The 22,202-nt window shown below is 51.7% G+C and overlaps 1 protein-coding gene across 1 annotated transcript in view; it reads right to left on the bottom strand.

Moving 5' to 3' along the window:
* The window catches only part of Pnpla1 (patatin like phospholipase domain containing 1), a 35,845-nt gene extending 15,470 nt beyond the window's left edge, over positions 1 to 20,375 (bottom strand). The window contains exon 1 of the mRNA XM_059243882.1: positions 20,171 to 20,375. Within this exon, the coding sequence (XP_059099865.1) occupies positions 20,171 to 20,375 (205 nt within the window). The remainder of the gene's footprint in view (positions 1 to 20,170) is intronic.
* Positions 20,376 to 22,202: the final 1,827 nt, after the last annotated feature.

Genomic DNA, 22,202 nt, shown 5'->3' with positions numbered 1-22,202 from the left:
GTCTTGCCTGCAGTGACACAGGCAGGAAATGTTAGTTTAATGTTTTTCTGACTCGGAACCATCATCCACACCCAGACGACATCTGCATTAGTAGTAGGGACCCCATCCTTTGCTGTGAGCCCACCACTCATGCTCCTTCCCGGGAGCCGGAAGCCTGGCAATTTCACCAACTTCAACCTTACCATGTGTAGGCATGAGCAAACAGCATCTCCCCTCTAGGAGGGTGGTGGCCAGCCGGCGAGTGGCAAATGGTACAAGGTTTCAGGTCACTGAACTGGTCTCACCCAGAAGACAAGTTAGAATGGAGACATGTGCTTTTGGGAATTGGTTTCACATAGCCCAGGCTGGCCTCAGACTCACTCACTCACTATATAGCCAAGAGTGACCTTGAACTCCCCATCCCCCTTCACCCAACTTCCCAGCATGCACCACCATCAGATGAACTGTTTAAAACTGTTTATTATTTATGTATGCATATCCCTGTGCCAGTTACGTGCACCATGAGTTTACAGGTTCCCCCAGAGGTCAGAGGGTGATAGGTCCCCTGGAACTGGAGTTGCAGGTGGTTGTGAGCTGCCAAGTGGGCACTGGGAATCGAACCCAGGACCACTGGAAGAGCAGCCGGTGCTCTTAACTGCTGAGTCATCGCTCCAGCCCTGTTTTTGAGTTCTTCACGGGCTGACGGAGGTCACTGACCTCCTCTTTAGCCCTGCTTCAGCTTGTTCTACGGGTCTGAAGAGCAGTGGCGGTGCCCGGGATGATGCAGGGACCTGTGCTCCTGTCACAGGAAGCGCACCTACTCATGTGGGGACACGCCAGACAAGTCAGATGCAGGCAGGCATGCAGCCACAAGTCTACTGCGGTCCTGTATTCGGGAAGTAGAGGCAGGCAGGCCGGCCGATCGGGAGTTTGAGGATAGCCTGGCTACACGACCCTGCCTCAAACAAACAAAAAAACAAAACAAAACAACAACAACAAAAAAAACCCAAACAAACCAAAACAAGGCAGAAATGCAGAGAAACAGAAAGAAAAAGAAAGCCTCAGAATTCCTCCACCCGGAAATGAAAGGTTGGCCTATTTCCTTTGACCATTTATGTTGTTTTCACTCCCACAGGGAGCTGGGCTATGTATTATTGTACACACTTGTAACTCACTTTTTAAACCTACTATATGATGTATATATTTATTTGCCAATAAATGCCTACGTATTGTTGTTTACTTGTTTCGGGGTCTGTGTGTGTGTGTGCGCACACACACCTCCCTTTGCATGTGCACATAGAGGCCGTGATCTCTCACTGACCCTGGAGCTCACAGTCCCCACCTGACCAGCTGGCCATCCAGCCCCTGGATCCTCTTCTCTGTGCCCCACCCCCACCCCAGTGCTGGGTTACAAGGTCACAACTCCACACTCAGCTGTTAATGTTGGTCCTGGGGACCTGAACTCAGGTCCTCATGCCTCCAGTAAGCTCTTTACCCCTGGGACCATTCCCCTGGCCCTGTTTCAGTTCCAGGAACTGAACTCACTGTCAGGCTCTGCAGCAAGCAAGACCTTTACCTACTGAACCCTCCTGTTGGCCCCTATATGTAACCCAGGCTGGCCTTGAACTCAGTACTGCAGTGGATGATGACCTTGAACTCCAGATCCACCTGCCTCCACCTCTTCTGTGCTATAATTACAGACTGTCACCATGCCTGTCGAAACACAAGTTTATAATGTCTTTTAACAAAATAGCCTGTAACCAGGTGGTGGTGCACGCCTTTAATCCCAGCACTCGGGAGGCAGAGGCAGGTGGATCTCTGTGAGTTCTAGGCCAGCCTGGGCTACAGATTGAGTTCTAGGACAGCCAGGGATATACAGAGAAACCTTATCTTGAAAAACAAAAAAATAAACAACAAACAAACAAAAAAAGGAAGAGAGGAAGGAAGGAAGGAAGGAAGGAAGGAAGGAAGGAAGGAAGGAAGAAAAGAAAGAGCTAGCCTGTGAGAAGGCTCAGTGGATAAAGTCTCTTGCTGTCAAGCCTGGCAACCTGAGTTCCACGACCCACAAGGTAGAAGGAGAGAACTGACTCCTCCAAGTTGTGCTCTGACGCCCACAGGGGCACGCACACCCACCAGTGAACACGCTGTATTGGCTACGTTTCTGCCACTGTGAGAAAACACTACGACCAAGACAACACAAGGGAGGAGGGTTTGCTTGGGCTCGGGGCAGAGGGCGAAGAGTCTGTCATGACATGGGAACGCGGCAGCAAGCAGCGGAAATGGCGGCCGGAGCGGAAGCTGAGAGCTCACCATTGAAACCACAAGCCAAGGGCAGAGAGAACACTACCTGGGAATGGCTCAGGCTCTTGAGCTCACAGCCCACCCCCAGGGAAACACCTCTTCCAGCAAGGCTGCATTACACCTCCTGAACCTACCCAAACAGTTCACACAACCTGGGACCAAGCATTCAAACATCGGATCCTACGGGGGAGATTCTCATTCAACCCCCCCCCCCCCCACCACCACCACCACCACCACCACACACACAGTTTTAGAGATTAGCCTGCCACAGGACTGGAAAGATGGCTCAGTGATAAAGACCACTGGCTGCTCTCTCAGAGGACCCAGGCTCAACGCCCAACACCCGCCTAGGACTCACAACCATCTGTAACTCCAGTTCCAGGACATCCAACGCCCCCTTCTGGCCTCTGTGGGCATTGCATGCATGTGGTGCCCAGACATACATGCAGGCAAACGCTCATAAACATAAAACACAAATAGATGAATTATAATATATAAATATACCAGGAGGAACAATCCATGCTAAATTCTCTGCCCATGCCCTGGAGTCTTCTCTTTAGGACAAATTCCTAGGCGTGGGAGTGCGGGGTCAAAGGTCTACACGTCTCCAGCCTAAAGTGCTTATTTTAATTGTGGCTTCAGAACTAGAGCAAGATTCATTCTGAGCCGATGTTCACCCACCCAGTAGGGAGGGGTGTGATGGGGATGAACAGCGGCGGAGAGTGAAAATAGTGTTGACATTTCCAGGGTCCTTACATCTGAAAACGGTTCGCTCTGGGAATCAACTGTGTACCGCCTAGACACACACAGCTGGGGGAGGGGGCGGCCGTCTGGTTTCTCTCCGCCTGGCATTTGCTTTCAAATTCTCAACGCAGGCACACACCCAAAGGTCCCCATCTCTCTGTGTCTTCTTGTTTCTCTCATGGTTTCCGTGTGTCTGTCCTCGGGGACAGATGGTCTCTCTCCCTCCTCTGTCACTCTTTCTTTTTTGGTGATGGGAAGAGAGAGGGATAACTAAGCAGGTTAAACAAGTCTCCTGCAGTGGAGAATCAAGGACCAGCAGGTGTGATGGCTCCTGCCTGTCACCCCTGAGCTCAAGAGATAGAGGCAGGAGGATTGCTTCAAGGTTGAAGCGAATCTGATCTACATAGAGGGTTTTCCAGCCATGCTCACATGGTGAGACCCTGTCTCAGACAGCGAGAGAAGCAGGGGGGAGAGAGGGGGGGGGAGAGAGGCGACAGAGAGAGAGAGAGAGAGAGAGAGAGAGAGAGAGAGAGAGAGAGAGAGAGAGGATTAAGCCCCGCCCCGCTGCTGGGTTTGGAGTCTTCTTTATGCACCCTTGACTTTCCAGCACTTTCCCCCACCCTCTGGGATGGTTACTGTCATCAACTAGAAAGGACCTAGAGTCACCTAGGAGACAAACTACAGGCCATGTGTGTCAGAGAAATTCTAGATTGAGTTCATTGAGGAGGCAAGACCTGCTCTGAATGGGGCAGTGCCGCTGCATGGGCTGGGATGCTGGGCTGCCTAAGGAGAAAGGGGCTGAGCATCAGCGTCCAGCTCCCTCTGCTTCCCGACCAGCCATCTCCTGCCAGTCACGCTGGACGGCACCGCACTGTGAACCCAACTGTGAGCGTTCCTTCCTTGATTTTTTTTTTGGTCAGGTGTTTTTGTTGCTGTAAGTAGTGGCAATCTCCAGGCTGCCAGGCTCCTTTGGTCATGGTTTCTACACCAACCACAGCAACATGGGGTTTGAATGTAGCATCTTGGGCTCCGTGTGTTCTGCTCAGCAAACGTTAGCTGCCCCCACCAAGTCCCCACGAGCCGCATCTACTTCTGTTCTGAGGAGGCGGTTCTCCCCTCTCGTCAGGATGCTGGATCTGCAGAGACCCTCAGGAGCCTCTCAGATACACTGGAAATCCTCCAGGGCCAACATTCCGCCACCCAGCCAGTCTCCAGGATGGTGGTGGACGCTCGTGTTTGTTCGGCGGTGAGATGGTTGAGAGAGAAGAGACTGTTGCTTGATTCCATAGCAAAAACCCAGCAGCGAGGTCGCGCAGGCAGGCAGACAGGTAGCAGAATTGATTATGATATACGATCTCATATATCCCAGGCTGGCCTCCAACTTACTATATTGCCAAGAATGGCCTTCAACCCTGATCCTCCCCTCTGCATCTCCCAAGGGATGAGATTACAGGAGGGGGTGCTGTTCCCCGAGAATCAATTGTGTTGACTAGTGTGGTCACCTCAGGCTTCATAAGCGCAAGAAGCTTCAACAGGATGTGAAGGCAGTATGAGGCTGCAGTGGAGAGTTCTGGGGATGGCGGTGTGGAGCCGCAGCACTGAGTTTCAGCTGCTCGGGAGTCTTGAACATCTTCTACGACACATGCGTGTACCGCAAAGCCAAGCGCTTTGGCTCAAATCCCAGGGTCACACAAGCCATCTGGGGCATCACTGGTTAGTTAAGTACCTTTATTCGACCTCAATTTCACTGTCTATCAAATAAGGGGGAAAGGGTCCATCGAGATGGTTCAGCAGGTAAAGGCACTTGCCACTTAGTCCGAGGTCTCTCCCTGGGACCCATAGAGGAGAGAATTAATTCATGCAAATTGTCTGCTGACCTCCACAAAACACATGTACCATGTGTTCTCCCATGACCACGCATGAACACGTGTGTGCACATACACACACATAATTTTAAAAAAATAAAAAGTTGGTTGTGATGCGACACTGGCCCACTTGAGCGTGTGGCTCTGGCAGACCTCGCCCTCCATTCTCCCCTCCCCCCATTCCCTCTGCCTTGGTAAAAACCGTTAGATTACATTCCTGAAGCTAACCCCCAAGGTCTAGTCCCTTATTTGGCCTCTTCCTCCTCCTGAGGCCGACTACCAAGGTCCAGCTATCAAAGTATTGAAGTCCAGCGTCAAAAGCCCCCTATGGCTCCCCTAATCAACACGCCCAATTAAAAGTAAACACCTCACCCTAACATGGGGTCTCCCCTTTACTTTTATAAACCGCCATTTTCCTCTGGGCCACATCTGTCTCCTCTCTATCCAGAGGCTGTCCTCTGTCCTCCGGGACAAATACCCTGCCCCCTTTCCTTGTCCCCTCCCCTTCTCCCTCATCCTCTGTCTCCTTTACCACCACGTCCTAGCCCATTCCAACACAGACCTCTCCTTTTTCCTTTCTTAAAAATTGCTCCAGCAGGCCGGGCAGTGGTGGCTCACACCTTTAATCTCAGCACTCGGGAGGCAGAGGCAGGTGGATCTCTGTGAGTTCGAGGCCAACCTGGTCTACAGAGTGAGTTTCAGGACAGCTATGGCTGTTACACAGAGAAACCCTGTCTCAGAAAAAGAAAAAAAGGGGGTTGGGGATTTAGCTCAGTGGTAGCAAGCACAAGGCCCTGGGTTCAGTCCTCAGCTCCGGAAAAAAAGAAAAAGAAAAAAAAAATCACACCTGCAAGGTCAGAAAGCAGCTTGGGTGTGGTTTGTGCCTAATCCAGGGTCCAAGGAGAAAGCCCCCACTGTTCAGGGGTCTCCTTTAGGTTGTATATTTTAAATGTGGGTACAAATGTCTGCTTGAGGTCTGAGGGTGTGGCCCAGTTGGTAGAGCGCTTGCTTGCCTAGCATGCACGCAGTCCCCGTCCACCCCCAGCGCTGCACGCTGGGCATAGTGGTGCACACCTGTGACCCCCACTCTCTGGAAGTGGAAGCAGGAAGATCAGGAGTTCAAGGTCAGCCTTTGCTGCCAAGTAAGTTGGAGGCCAGCCTGGACTCCATGAAATCCTGTCTCAAACAAAACAAAACAAAAATCAATAACCAATATATTCCGTCCTAAGATAGTTTGAAAGCTCCCTGCAACAGTACGCACTCAATATTGGGTATGCCGGAATAATTGCCCGTATGGCTTCCACCGAACAAGGTCATTCTTGTCAAGATGTGACAAAGCAGGGGTTAGAGAGATGCCTCAGTTCTTAAGAGCATTGGTTGTTCTTTCAGAGGACCCAGATTCAATACCCAGCACCCACACAGTGACTCAGTACTCCTGGAACTCTTCCAGGGGATCTGACGCCCTCTTCTGGTCTCCATGAGTACTTCACACATGTGGTACACAGACACATATGCAGACAAAACACCCAAACGTGTGAAAATAAATCCATTTAAATAAAATAAAAAAAATAGATGGACATAGTAAAAGCATGGCTGATAGGCTGTGCCCATGGTCTGTGGAGGCAAAGGGCCAATCTGGAACAGGCCTCTCTTATGGGAGAGGGTTAGAGGCTTAGTTTGAAAAAACATCGGGGGCTGGAAAAATCACCGAAGGGGAAGGAAAGAGATAACTTGGTGCACAGTATGTTATTTCATTAAGTGGGAAATAATTACCTCCTTCCCAAGAGTGAAGAGGTCTTACTAATCCTTAGTATTTGATACAGTGTCTGAAATCCAGGCAGACACTTAATTAACTGAATGCATACATAGATAATGAATAAATTAGTGAACTCAAGAAATCAAAAATGGGCATTTTGATGGTGGCGCACGCCTTTAATCCCAGCACTCAGGAGGCAGAGCCAGGTGGATCGCTGTGAGTTCAAGGCCAGCCTGGGCTACCAAGTGAGTTCCAGGAAAGGCGCAAAGCTACACAGAGAAACCCTGTCTCGAAAAACCAAAAAAAAAAAAAAAAAAAAAAAAATCAAAAAGGGACGTTGAGGCCCAAGAGACAAACAGCTGTTCAAGATGATTCCAGAGTTAAAGCACAGGCCTGTCTCCCTTCCTTCCCCCACACAGACGGAAAGGGCACTGGAGGCAGGCCCTTTAAGTGGCTGGATCCTGTTCCTGGGTATGCAAGAATCAGGCCTGCTGTGTGGGATGGACCCAGGATGGAGGATGGGGTTGCGCACACAGGCACACGCACCCAGTCTCAGTGGACTGGTAACCTAGCAACAGCCTCCATCTTAGCCAATCACAGTTGGCCAGCCAGCTCTCCCTTGCATGGAAATGACTGCTCAGGGGAAGATGAGGTGAGGTGGTCTCTGGGGAGGCACGGGTGAGCAGATTCCCAGGGAAGCCCTGGCAAGGCTCAGAGTCCCTGCACGGGGAACCCACAAGCCTGAGGCTCCTGTCTGGCTCCAAAGTGCAGGCAGAATCCCAGCTGTGTTTTCCCAGGGGTCTGTCGACTACCTAACCACGTTCTAATAATAACTGCATTATCATCTTAATGGAAGGAGTTCACCCAAACAGGCTTTCCCATCTTGTCTGTTTTTCTTCACAGTGGCAGCTAGACCCTAGGGCCAGTGACCCTGGTTCATGTGCCACACACCGCGGAGGCATCTTACTTTAAAGCCACACTGTTACTGGTGGGAAGCCCATGGGGACCCTCTGGTACTGCCAATTTTCAGCCAGAGGAGGCTTTGTGCCAGGCATCTCTAAAGTGGAAACTGAGTATATAAAACAACAAAACACATGGCTTGTAAGGGTGGAAGCCGGATTGGTCTTGAACCCTGTGAGACTGCCCAGTCCCATCTAAGGTAAGGAAACCCCACAAAATTCCTGGAAATGGGCAATTCCAAGATCCTAGGTCAAAAGTACTAGATGCAGGGAGAATGGATCAGGGGTAAAATGCTTGCCAGGAAGGCATGAGAGCCCAGGTTTGGTCCCCAGAACCGGTATAAAAGCTGGGTGTACTGGTGTGCAATCGTAACCCCAGTGCTGGGGCAGGAGTGTCAGCTGGACCCCTGAGGTCACTAGCCAGCCAGTCTAGCCTGACTGGAGAGCCCCAGTTCCCCATATGAGAGACTTAAAAAGACAGGTGGACGGCTCTGGAGGAAAGACACCCCCCCCACACGCACAGGTGCACACAAATGCATGTGTAACTGCACACATATGCACTGACAGGCAGCCCCTCATACACAAATACCAGCCCAGACCCCATTTGTCTCTCTTTTTTTTTTTAAAGATTTATTTATTATGTATTATGTATATAGTGTTTTGCCTTCATGTATGCTTGTATGCCAGAAGAGGGCACCAGACCTCATTACAGATGGTTGTGAACCACCATGTGGTTGCTAGGAATTGAACTCAGGACCTCTGGAAGAGCAGCCAGTGCTCTTAACCTCTGAGCCATCTCTCCAGCCCCCCATTTGTCTCTTTTTACAGGGAGGAAGCCAGCCCAGGAGAAGGTTGAAGCTGAGTAGATCGGTAGACGGATGGGTGGCTAAGTGAGGTGGTGGGTAAAGTTGTGTGTGGGGAGACAGATGGATGGGCGGGTGGGTAAGTGGGTGGACACACTCTCTGAGCCACACACCGTGTGTTAGCAGAATTAGACCTTACGGGAAAACTCACACCTTCCACCTCTGCTCTGGACATACTCAGCCAAGAGCAAAAGCTCTGACCTGTGTAGTGCTCATGACAAAGGAGGACGAAAACTGGGCTTCCCTGGTGGTGACAGTCCACCGTGCAGACCCTTTCCTAACCTCACTGTTCTAGAAAACAAAGTTCAAAAGCTTAGATGGGGGGGGGGCGGGCTGGAGAGATGGCTCAGCGGTTAAGAGCACTGACTGCCCTTCCAGAGGTCCTGAGTTCAATTCCCAGCAACCACATGGTGGCTCACAACCATCTGTAATGAGATCTGGTGCCCTCTTCTGACCTGCAAGCATATATGTAGGCAGAACACTGTATACGTAATAAATAAATAAATAAATAAATAAATAAATAAATAAATAAATAAACTCAAATATGATTAAAAAAAAAAAAGCTTAGATCGAGGGCAGCAGGACGGCTTAGCGGGTAGACCTGGGGATGTGAGTGGGATCTCCCGGCCCAGGACCCATATGGTGAAGGAGAGAAGGGACACCCGCAAGTTGACCTCTGATATACGCATGCGCACATGCACATGCACACACACACACACACACACACACACACACACACAAATGTAATTTTTAAAAACCCTGCTTAGTAGAATTGTTTTATAAAGCTATACTAAAGTATGGCATGGTGGTTCACACCTGTAACCCTACTCAAGAAACTGATGCAGCAGGATTACTATGAATTTGAAGCCAGCCTAGGCTATCCAGTGAATCTGAGGCCAGCCTAGGCTACTGTCTCAGTTAGGGTTTCTATTGCTGTGAAGAGACACCATGACCACGGCAACTCTTATAAAGGAAAACGTTTAATTGAGGTGGCGGCTTACAGTTTCAGATGTTCAGTCTATTATCATCATAGTAAGACATGGTGGCATACAGGCAGACGTGGTGCTGGAGGGGTAGCTGAGAGTTCTTGCATCTTGACTCACAGGCAGCAGGAAGAGGTCTCTCTCACTGGGCACGGCTTGAGCATATATGAGACCTCAAAGCCCGCCTCCTCGGTGACACACTTCCTCCAACAAGACCACACCTCCCATTAGTGCCGCTCCCTTTGGGGGCCATTTTCTTTCAAACCACCACAGCTACATAGTGAGATTCAGTCTCAAAAACAACCAACTAAGCTGGGCGGTAGTGGCGCATGCCTTTAATCCCAGCACTTGGGAGGCAGAGCCAGGTGGATTTCTGTGAGTTCGAGGCCAGCCTGGGCTACCAAGTGAGTCCCAGGAAAGGCGCAAAGCTACACAGGGAAACCCTGTCTCGAAAAACAAAAAACAAACAAACAAACAAACAAAAAAAAACCAAAAACCAAAAAACCAACTGGAACTCAGATAGTCAGTTGCCGTGGGAACAGGCTCATAACCTGGGTTTCCAGCCACGCGTCCACAAACCCCTTTCCTTGCCTTTGGACACGAGTTTGAGGTGTGTCCCCACCCCTGTGCACCTCTTCCTAAGAATCCAGGCACACTCTCCAGGCATTCATCCTGTGGAAGAGTCTTATGGATCATCCTGTACTAACACAGAGAAGGAGTAAATATGTCTAGAAAGTTCTCTGGAAACTCATTCAATACCTCAGGGCCATCACTTCCCTGATTCTCTCTGTCATCTTTGAAGTTTGTGTTCCCAAGATAGAACTCCACCCTGGCCCCATCTATAACCTTCCTGCCTGACTGGGGGATCCTAGATGAAACCAGAACACCTTACCCCAGGTGATGTTGGGCTGTGTGTGTGGCAGGGTACCTCCCAGCACCCCTTCAGCTGTGAATCTCTCTAGTCAGGCACCTCCGCAGAGCAAGGCCAGGCCTCTTGCCTGTCATGGTCTCACGCTCACTCTCGGCCATGATAATGAGTCGGTTCTGCTACTGGCAGGAGTGCCTGGCTGCCTGAAGCTCCACAGTCAGGCCTCCTTCCATCCGTCTCATGCCTCTCTCAGTCCGATTGCCTCTGCAGGGTCCTGCCCTACCCCTGTGTGATTGCCTCTGCGGGGTCCTGCCCTACCCCTGTGTGATTGCCTCTGCGGGGTCCTGCCCTACCCCTGTGTGATTGCCTCTGCGGGGTCCTGTCCTACCCCTGTGTGATTGCCTCGGCGGGGTCCTGCCCTACCCCTGTGTGATTGCCTCGGCAGGGGTACCCTTCGTGGAGCCTCTTCGATACCTGCCGCTGAGCTGGGCTCTGAGTTCAAGTCCTCGCCACGCTGTTTTCATGTAGGCAGTAGAGCTGTCTCCTCTACAGAACAGACTGAGGCTCAACTGGCAAGGTACCCAGGGGCACACAGGTGGCAGACAGAGGAGCTGGCCTCCCAGCCCTGAGGGACCACAGGACAGGTTTATTCTGTCACAGCTGGCCGCCTCTGTCAAGGAGATGTCCTCCATCTTGCCACTGCCCCCCTACTTTCCCTCACCCTGTTCCCTGTGCGCGACAGGAGGACCCTGTACCTTGTCACAGGCTCTTGGAGATCTGCCTTCCTAGAGTTCATCTGACCAGCGTCCATGGGCTCAGACAGCCCTGGGGAGAGGAAGTCCTTAGAGAGCCAGACCCAAGTTATATCTTCAGTGAAGGCTCCCAGGCCCTTCCCAGGCCAGGCAAGTCTCTTCTCCAATCATTAGACACTGTGGAAAACCCTGCCTTTCACACACACACACACACACACACACACACACACACACACACACACACTGCCAACTAAGAGTACACTGGGGTTCTTGCAAAGGCCCTGAGTTCAGCTCCCAGCACCCACATCAGGAGACACACAGCTGGCTGTAACTCTGATTTCAGGGGACCTGGACTTCTCTTCTAGCCTCTGAGGGCATCTGCACACACGTGGAACACAGACATGCATGTGGGCACACACAGAGAGAATAAAATAAAGAAAGAAATCTTAAAAGAAGAAATTGTAGAAAGGCCTTCTGGTCCCTTATGAGTTAACAAGAGCAGCTGTGGCAGATGGAGCCACACGAGTGTCTCTTCGCTGGGACTCCTGGGAACCAGTTTGGAAACTTAGGTATGTTCTACCTCTAACACGCTCCTTTCTCTCCCCGAGTCTAAACACAATCTCGTGTAAAATGAGAGTGGAGCTAGGTGACTTTCACAGCATCCTGTGTGGTAGAGGCTACACCTCACACTTAGAACTGACGAGGTAAATCCTCAAATAGAAAAGACATTCACACGTCACCCCCCAACAGCCAACAGTCAAGTAGCCCCTGCTTCATGTGGCATTTGGGAAAGCCAGGGGAGCCCTAAGATCTAAGATTGTTCAGAGATTGATCTGATTGATGACATAAGACAGGAATCTGAATGAATTAGGGTAACACCAGAGCAGGGGTGAGGGCAGTGGGCAGATGGCAAAGGGGAGGAGAGGAGGAGCTGGGAAGGAGGGCGTTTGTGCCTCAGGAGAACATACCTCCACACAGCAGAGCAGGTCAGCCTAGACATGGGGCTTGGTGCAGGCACTGCCCAGGCCTCTGCAAGCCCAGGACACCACAGACGTCCCTCCCCAGCCAACACAGCCTTGTGACATGGTGGCTCTCTAGTTCCAGCCTTGGTCTCAAGCAGGGGACAGTTTCCCTGTTCTTTTCCTTTGTGGTGGTGCTGGGGTCGGACTGGGGGCCTCCTGTACTCTAGACAAGCACCCTGTCATTTTATAGTGCTGGGGTCGGACTGGGGGCCTCCTGCACTCTAGACAAGCACCCTGTCATTTTATGCCACCTAGTAACAGTTGTTGCCAGAGACGACTATCATCTCCTCTTGACTCAGCCATTGGCTCTCCATTCCCTGCCTACATGTGGCGTCTCCTGAGAGCAGGCCTGCATTTCCCAGTCTCCTTTGCTACTAGGCAAGGCTATGTGACTAAGTTCTGATCCACAGATGAGGGCTAATAAGACGTGTGTCACCTCCAAGTCCCACCCCAGAGGAAAGGGGTGTGCCTGCCTCCTCTTCTGACTAGATGCAATGTGGCCATGGCCATGGGGGGGGGGCCGTGGCGAGGGGGGAGAACACCTGTGTGCACCTTGATGGTGTTTTCAGACTCTTGGGGCCTATTGAGAATGCCACCCAGACCTTGGGGGACCTAGAACATGCGCTGTAGAGCAGCCTTCTGCATCAGCCTCCTGGGGTTTCAGAAGGCTCCAGAGCTCTGACTCCAAGAGGGCACTGTGCCGACGGGGAGGCTGATGTCTCTTCCACTGTACAGCAGGTCCAGGAAAGTCACACACTGGCCAGATGATAGCTGGGACCAGAGGGGAGGGGGATGGGGAGAGAGTGGATCAGACTAGCTTTGGCCTGAAGCCTTTTCCCTGCTTCCTAAACTCCACCTAGAAAGGCCACATGAAAGCGAGCCCTGGAGTGGGTCACCGGACTGCAGGGACATCGGCAGCTCCTGTCTCAGGGTTGACAAAGCTGTGACTCTGATTCTCACTCCTCACTGGGAGATTCTGGGCTCTGCTGCTGCCTACCTAAGAGCAGGCTAAGGGCCCCAAGAACTGAGGGCAGGGTTTATGCGGTGCTGGAGATCAGACCCATCTCCTGCCTGCTAGGCAGCAGTCTACGGAGGGAGTCACATCTCCAGCCCTAAGTTATTTTTTAAAGCCTTCTACAGTAACAAAGCAAGGTTAGGGCTGGGGTAACGTGCCCTCGGTCAATGCTGCAATCAAATAGGACTCGAGGGTTTGTAACATCATCCTGTATCACGTGCTCAGTTTTTTCCATGTTAAAACAATTTTTTAAATGGACAGGAATGTTCACAGAAGCACTATTCATAATAGCTCAAAGTAAAAACAACCCAGATGTCTGCCATCAAATGAATGGATAAACACATATGCTGTATCTACCCAGTAGAATAATATTCAACCATTAAAAAAAAAAATGACTGGTCATGCAACATCCTGGTGAACCTGGATAACATCATGCTGAGGGAAAGAAGCCAGATGCAAATTAGCACCCGCATTGCATGTCTCCTTTTATGTTAATTGTGAAGGATCATGTCGTGTTAAACGTGCTCATCTGAAGAGACTGAAAAGTGGATCCGTGACTTCTGGGGACTTGGGGGAACAGAGGAATTAGGAGTCAACAGCTAAAGAGTAGAAGGTTCCTTGGTGGGTAATTAAAGTGTTCTGAAGTTGACTGTGGGGCTTGTTGCGTAACTGACAAGGCAAACAAACTCTAAGAGGGGTGAGCTGCATGGTAAGTAAACCATGCGTCAACAAAGCTAAAGCCTCTGGTTTGTGTTTGGTTAGCCTTTCCCACCTGCAAAGCCCTTGTGAACTGAAAACCGCCTCTCTGAAGCTGTGACATCGGGTGGCCTGTGCCGTCCATATTCTGGACACACAGGTTTCCCCGCTTTGTCACTCTGTCTTCCCACGTCTATCATGTCGTCATCCTCACCCCACAAGCACCGGCTGCTCCCTCAGGCAGTCATCCTCACCCCACAAGCACCGGCTGCTCCCTCAGGCAGTCCTGACTGCAGGGGCTGGCCTCACTGTCTGTCTAGGACCCGGGCAGCACTTCCTCTCGTGTTAGAACTACAAAGTGGAAAGCCAGGCGTCCCAGAACTTGGGAGGCACAGACAGGGGGAACATGAGCCTGGTCTATGTGAGACCCTGACTCAAGAAAAGAGTGAGAAAGACAGGGAAGGAAACAGGGACAGCGGGGAAGGGGTCCTTTCTGTAGTAGCAGCTGAAGGGGGTGGGGCTGCCAGACCACTAAATCTTTATCCTTTGATAAGAAAAAGAAATTATTTTTTTGAGGGGGGGGTGGGGTGGGGCTGGAGAGATGGCTCAGTGGTTAAGAGCATTGCCTGCTCTTCCAGAGGACCTGGGTTCAATTCCAAGCACCCACATAGCAGCTCATAACTGTCTATAACTCCTGTTCCAGGGGATTCAACACCCTCATACAGACATAAATGTAGGCAAAACACCAATGTATATACAATACAAATAAATAAATTATAAAGAGATAAATTATTTTTGGATTGGGAGATGGAGTCCTATGTGTAAAGGTGCTTGGTGCTAAGCCTGAAGACCTGAGTTTGATCCCTGGAACCAGCGTGGTGGAAAGAGAGAACAGACTGCTAAAAGTTGTCCCCTGACCTCCCCAGGTCCGTCATGGTGCACCCACACCCACACACTAGAGGAATGAGTGCACGGAATTTAAAATACTCTCAAAGAAATTATTTTCAAAATACAGAAAATTCGGCTCTGTGAGAATGTGTCCCACTTCTGGCCACATTGGAAATTCTGGAACCCCGCTGGTTGTCATGGAGACTGCCTCTCCTCAAATAAATTGAAGCGGGAATGGTGATGTCATCTCCAATGAGAACCAGGCCGGGGTTAAGTGTTTTTGCTCCGTCCTCATACAGAGTGAGGTAGACCCCATCCGTGGACACCCCCTGCAGTCTCCACTTCCCGGGGATGAAGCAGTCTCCGGTCACAGAAGGCCCAAACCAGAGCAGCTTTGAGGAAAGAAGTGGGGCTGAGCTTAAGAATTTACTAAAAAAACAAAAAAACAAAAAAAAACAGGGCACCAGTGAGATGGATTAGCAGGTAAGGGTGCTTGCTGCCAAGCCTGATGGCCTGAGTTTGATACCCAGGACTGTGGGGAGCAGAGGAAGCACTAAGTGAGTAAGGCTGAGTCAATGTGTGCTGTTGGCATGGGCACTGCCATGCCCAGGACCCAGTGCCTCAGCCTTATGGGCATGGCAAAGTCTCTAGTCTGGGGGTGGGTGTCGCTAGTGTGTGCAGAAAATGTCCACCATCGCTTTCTCCCCCTGGTATTTCCAGCCTGCAGACTGCCTCCCTGCAGAGACCCCTCCCACCTCGATTAACTAATCCTGCCTTCTCGTCCAGCTGTATAATCACCTGCCTCCTGTTTTATCTGTACGCAATATCCTGCCTCTGTGTTCAACTGCGTATAACAAACACACTGAGCCTCCACGGTGCTGTGGTCTCTCCATCAGAAAGGCCCACCCACACCATCCTAGCCTATCCTGTTTGCGTGTCTGTCATTTCTCCATTCCCTTGACGCCCCTAGTCAGGGTTTGAGGACCCAAGCTGTGCAAGGACATGGCATAGGACCTACGTGGTAGAAGGAGAGAACCAACTCCTGAAAACTGTCCTCTGACCACATGCTCACTGTGGCCCTTGTGCACCTGCACACGAACACACACTCTTTCATGCACGCACGTATATGCACAATAAATAAATGTAATAAAAGTAATTTCAAAAAGCGACAGATCTAGCCGGGCGGTGGTGATGCACGCCTTTAATCTCAGCACTCAGGAGGCAGAGCCAGGCGGATCTCTGTGAGTTTGAGGCCAATCTGGTCTACAGAGCGAGATCCAGGACAGCCACCAAAACTACATGGAGAAATCCTGTCTCGAAAAACAACACAACAAAACAAAAAGCCACAGATCTCCAGTTCTATACACAGTGATCACACATGAACTATGAGGTAATGAACGCACTTTTACAGCTACTCAGATGTGTGCCAAATGCCCGAGAACAAGAGCAGTGTGTGGAGGAGGAACACCCTCAGACCCTGCTACCGCAATGCTGAGCCACCAGGAAATGCCGTGGGAAAGGAAATCTCCTCCCAACAGTAAAAACCACAAGAGCCTTAGAAATAAATCTATCCCAGGAGGCTGAGGCAGGAGAATCACCATGAGTTCCAGGCTAGCCTGGTCTATAGAATGAGACAAAAACAAAACAAAACACAAACTCCTAAATCGATAAACCCGATAAATGACGCACAGCGTCTTTATTAAAGGACATAATGAGTAGAGAGATGGGCTATGTTTATCATGGGAAGGTATAATTTCAGATAAAATCTCAGCTTTCATGTTGGAGCGGGGAAAGGGGCCGAGAATAACTGAGGCACGGTTTGAGGAGGAGGGAAGGAGCAGGAGAGGAGGAGGGAAGAGGGAGAGGAGGGAGGAGGGGGAAGAGGAAAGCAGGTCTGTGGGCACCAGACAGGCACGTGGTGCACAGACACACACGCAGGCCAAACTTCCGTACACATGAAAACAAAAGATAGACACTCCATTTCTCTAAAGATGTCTTGAAAGTGCAGGCCATGGTGGCACACGTATGCATGGGTATGCTCGAAATCCTGGCACTGGAGAGGCAGAGGCAGGAGGATTCCTGGGGCCCTCTGGCCAGGCAACCTAATTGGTGAGTTCCAGGCCACTGAGAGACTGACTCAGTGGAGGCAGACAATGTTCCTGAGTGTGACACCCAAGGCTGTCCTCTGGCCTCCACATAGGAGCACACACACACACACACACACACACACACACACACACACACACACCTGTGTGTCTCTGGGGATTAAGCTGTACAGTCACTTCCGAGAATCCTCTAGCATGCCATAGAAGAGCCCACGACAGATTCCCCTGGAGTCTAGAAGGGATAGCGTGCATTATGGGCTAGCGTGCATTATGGGTTAGCGTGCATTATGGGCTAGCGTGCATTATGGGCTAGCATGCATTAGGGGCATGCCAGACACAGCCAGCCTGCTCACTGCAGTACTGTTTACAACCCCAGGACTCGGGGCGTGCAACCACAAAGTAATGTGCAGGGGTCTGGTGTTGATGGCACATGGAGACCTGGGTCTGGACCCCACTGAGCTTCCAGTAATGGCTCAGCACCCTAATCCCTTGTTCTGTCTACATAAAATGCTCTCCCCAAGGTGTTCTCTTTAATTTTTTTTTAAACAAAATTTTCTTTGGTTTTGGTGTTCTATTTTGAGACACAGTCTCTCTACATAGCCCTGCTGTCCTAGAACTCTCTACTAGACCAGGCTAGCCTCGAACTGAGAGATCTGCCTGTCTTTGCCTCCCATGTGCTAGGATTAAAGGTGTGCACCACTAGGCCCAGGCCCAAGACATTTTGCAGCCCACCCTCTCACAGCATCAGGCCTGGGAAAAGCTCTCCTTCCCCCATAGCTAACCCTGCAGCCACAAAGACAGCGTCCCATGGGAGCAGCATCCCATGGGAGTCCACTCTACTCAGCAGCGACATGGCTATATTGAAGTGTCCACTCTGGCCAGGTTCAGGTTGCACCTTCCCAAGCACTGTTTGTATCACTTCAGGCAAGTTGTATAAGTACCCTGTGACTCAGTTTCCTCCTTTGTGTCATGGGAGATAATAATAGTTTTCACCTCAGATGTTGTGGGGCCTGGATGACTTAATATGTTAAAAACTCAGAATGGGGGTCTGATACAAAGGACATGCCGCTTATCAGGAAATCACCGGGCAGTAAAATGACTGAGCTGGATTGGTCCTCATACCTCACCCCTGCTTACATCCCGCCATGCTCATGAGCCATGCTGGGTCTAGGCCTTGATCCCTCACAGAGGCCTCTTCACGACTTCCTTCCATTCCCCGAGTTCCATGGCGGCCTCAGGCTGGCTAAGCAGGTTTCTTATTTCTCCAATGGAATAAAGTGAATTGATTCTAAAGTCTTGCCATAAACTCACTGGGATGGTATATTTTTAAGAACTTGATATAAAGGCAGCAGGGACTGAGGCTGGGGTAGAGTGCTTGCCTAGCATGTGCAAAGCCCTGGGTTCAATTCCCAGCACCACAAAAATGGGCATGGTAATGCACACCTGTAACCCCTGGAAGGAGGAGGCAGGAGGATCAGAAGTTAAGGTCATCCTCGGCTACATAAAGAGTTCAAGGCCAGCCTGTGCTACATGAGACCCTGCCTAAAATAAAATAAAACAAAAGGAGGGTGGAGTGATGGGGGGGGGGGGTAACACCAGTTAAGTCCAGGGCCTCCTTCTCCCAGGGAACACTGTCTCCAGGGCAGGGAGTCTGCATCCCCAGGAGGGACCAACTCTTACCCCAGGCCCCTTTCTGAAGGCCTGGCATCCTTCCCACTGGACGGAAAGGCATTGAGAGAGTACCCTCAGAGGGCCTTGTGCCTAAGAAAGATCCGGAAAGATCTTTTGGCCCTTTCTTTGCCCCATCTTGGGGAGGAAGAGTGGACTGGGGCCTGCAGGATGGGTAGAAATTTTAACTCTGTTTTCCCATTGTTTCTTACACACTGTTAGAAAGAAAAGGCACCTTGCATGCACGAGGTTCTTAGTGAGCACGCAACTGCCATGCTCTCAGATAAAGTCCCACCCCCGGGAGCAGAGGTCCAGGCAGCAGGGTACCGGGTACCACCTCCTCGGAAACATCTAACAGCTGACACTTCAGTTGGTCTCATCAGCTCTACGTTCTAGCACATTCTAAACCCAGTCTCCCATCCTTACACCATCCACATGGCACATTCGTCTCCTACCTGGTGTCTACCTCCAACCCAAGCTGCCCAGCAGTCGGGGGTCCTTAAAACCCCCAAACTAGATAGTTGGCGGTTCCCAGCACTTCCATGCCCCAGTCACCAAGCGGTTCATTCCTGTCAACATGGTTCCTCCTTTAGCCCCAGGTCAGGGCATCACGGGGATTGCCCTGATGGAGGAAACTGAGGCCCAGCAAGATCAGCAACTGGCCTCTGTTTCTGCAGACTGGAATGCCAGGGCTAGGACTCGGGGGCACACTCTTGGCAGCCCAGAGCTGTCAGCACTAGGTAGGAGCTGGCCGCTGTAGTCTCAGGCCACCCGACCCCTCAGTCGCCTCCTCCGACCTCCCCTCACCCCGCATCCCCCTCAGGCCCATCACCCCGGGCTCCGGAAAGGTCCTTCCTCTGCACCCCACTTCATGCAACATCCACTTGGGCGCCACCTCCTCAGCATGGCCCTCCCTGAACATCTTTCAAACACGGTGCCCCTTTCTCCCTTCATCCCGGGCCAGCTTCAGTTTCTTCACAGAGCCCTGTCCCTTCCCATCATGACAGGGGAGACATCCCTATTTAAATTTATCTCTTTTCTTTCTGAAACACTCTAGAACTTCAGTTCCACAAGGGCCCACATCACGGCGTGGCACTGAGCAGGCAGGGGTGGTGGTCGGGCCTGTGCTCTACACAGCTAGACAGGGAGCCTGTTGCTCATAGCTCCGGGTCAGCACTGTGGCCCGTGGCCCACCAGGACAGAGACGAAGCTCCTACTCTGTGCCCCACTCTGTTCCTGCCTCTCCTCAGACCTCAAACTTGCAGCTGATCGGTGGGAATGCCCTCCACACGAGGAGGATGAGAATCACTGCTTTTCCCTGGGTGTTTGCCTTTTAGAGGAAGCCTCACCCTGCCTCACTCATGAAAGGACTGAGGGAGGAGTGTGTGTGTGTGTGTGTGTGTGTGTGTGTGTGTGTGTGTCTGTCTGTCTGTCTGTCTGTGTGTTGGGAGGGACTGTGCTTCCTTCCTTCTGGCTTGGGCACAGGGCAGCCCACAGCTAAGGGCGCCGTGGAAGGTCTCTGCTCACCAATGGGTACTCTGGCACACCTTGAGGCTGACCACGATCCTGCTGACCATCTCATTTCCTAGCTGCTAGATCTGGCTTTGTCCCCAAAGCACTTCCAAAGCCGTTCAGGTCCTGCTCAGAGGAGTCCCTCCAGCAGCCCCCGCCCACCTTCCCCGGAGACCCCAGAATAAAGGTCTTACCCATTTCAATCCCACAGATGACCAGGGCTGCGATCACCGCGCCAGCTGATGTCCCTGCAAAGCGATGGGCCGTGTCCAGCATCCTCGGGGCCAGGTCTCGCAGAGCATCCACAGCCCCAGCTTGGTAGTAGGAAAGGAACCCACTCCCCGAGAAGGAGATGGAATGAGGGGTGTCTGGGTCCCCCTTGAACACCTGTTCCTCCATCTTCGGGGCCTCTGGCCTCCCGGTGGAGGAGGAACCTGTCTGCCTTGGCTCAGTGTCTCCTGCCCTGCCAGCGAAGAGCCTGGAATGTGGCAACTCTACTGTCCCAGCCAGGCACCCATGGGTGGTTCACTCAGCCACTTCCTGGGCCTGCTTAGCTTTGCTAAGAGGCACCCCAAAAGACTGATAAGGGACCCCAGGGCCTGGATGAAAGGCAGATGGCCCCCAGAGTCACGGGCAGGATCCTACAGACCCCTTGCTGGCTTCATGGCCTAAGTAGACTCACGTCGGGCACAGGTTCCCGACACAGCCCTCTCCACCCACCCCAAGTGCACCGAGGAGTGGGGCATTCCCTGCTCCCTGCCCAGGAGGCGGGAGGCGGTGCCTCTCAGCCTTAGGCAGCCAGCTGCAAAATCTCTGCCAGTGCCTCGCCCTGTGCCTCCCTCACTGACAGGCTGCGGCAGGGACAGAGCGACAAGCCACCCTCCCCAGGTGTCCCCCTGACTTCCACCCGTGCCCCTCCCCACCCCTCCCCAAACTGGAAGTGTTCTTACATAAGCGCCTCTCTTTGTTTATTCTTATGTTAGGACTGGCTCTGGGCAAAACTGTAACAGGGAAGAAGTGTGGCTCTGGGGGTCTGGCCTGGTTTGCTCTCTATGGCTGTGATAACACCATGGCCAAAAGCAACTGGGGGGAGGTATTCCAGCTTACAGCCTACGGTCCGTCATGAAGGAAAGTCAGGGAAGCAAGAACTGAGACAGAGGGCATGGAGGAATGCTGCTCACTGATTGCTTTCTTATATAACCCATGACCACCTGCCCAGGGGTGGGACACTCCACAGCGGGCGGGGCCCTCCCATCAATCATTAATCAAGAAAACGCCCCTAAGGACTTGCTCACAGGCCAATCGGACGGAGGCAAACCCTCAGACAAGGCTCCCTCTCCATAGTGTGTCAAGTTGACTCCTACCCATCTCTCATGCCCTCTCCTTTTCTCTGGCCTGGTCGACGGCTCACCTGCCTCCAACCCCTGTGCTGGCTCGCCATGTTATTTTAGTCGCCTGCAGAGGCCAGAAGAGAAGGACATGGGATACCCTGGAGCTGGAGTCACAGGCAGTTGTGAACTGTCTGATGTAGATGCTGGGAGCTGAATCCGGGGCCTCTGGGAAAGCATCAAGCACTGAGCCATCTCTGCAGCCAATGTGCGGCCTTAAGCGTATAGGACGAAAGCTAGATCCCTCCAAGATGATCGCACAGATAAACAGATTGTGGGTGGGAGGAGCGGTCATGGGCTTGGGGACTAGGCTTAGTTCTAGGGCTGCCCAGCATGACTCCTGGGGAGGAGTGATTTTCCTCACAGCCCAAAAATGTCACTGCAGATCACTAAGGCTGCAAAAGCTTCCCTGCTCCCCCTCCCTCTCCTCATCTCCCCCCTCTTCCCTCTCCTCCTCCCCTTCCTCCTCCATGGGCACAGGAGTCACCATCACTATCACCGCACAGCATCGGGACCAGAATTAGAACTGAGACACCAAGATGTCCCCCGACAAGTCTCAATCAACCCTGGCCTCTCTGTAGGTGGTGACATCAATGTCTTTCCTGGTCCTAGGAGCTCCCATCAACTCGGATGGTTTTGTTGATCCAAACTGGAATCACATAGTAAGGGCAATGTCCAGTAACCACTGAGGAGGGAGTGGTCCAGCGTAGATATGTAGATAGCTTCAGACATCTAATTGTCAGATTTGGAAGGCAGCTTTTGATTAGGTGTGTGTGTGTGAGTGTGTGCATGTGTGTGTGTGAGTGTGCAACTGTGCGAACATGCTAAAGAGGCAGAG

Source organism: Peromyscus eremicus, chromosome 16_21 (genome assembly GCF_949786415.1).
Source record: "Peromyscus eremicus chromosome 16_21, PerEre_H2_v1, whole genome shotgun sequence".
Lineage (NCBI taxonomy): Eukaryota > Metazoa > Chordata > Mammalia > Rodentia > Cricetidae > Peromyscus > Peromyscus eremicus.
Note: the sequence above shows the minus strand (reverse complement) of the source record. Positions and strands in the feature narration are given on the sequence as shown.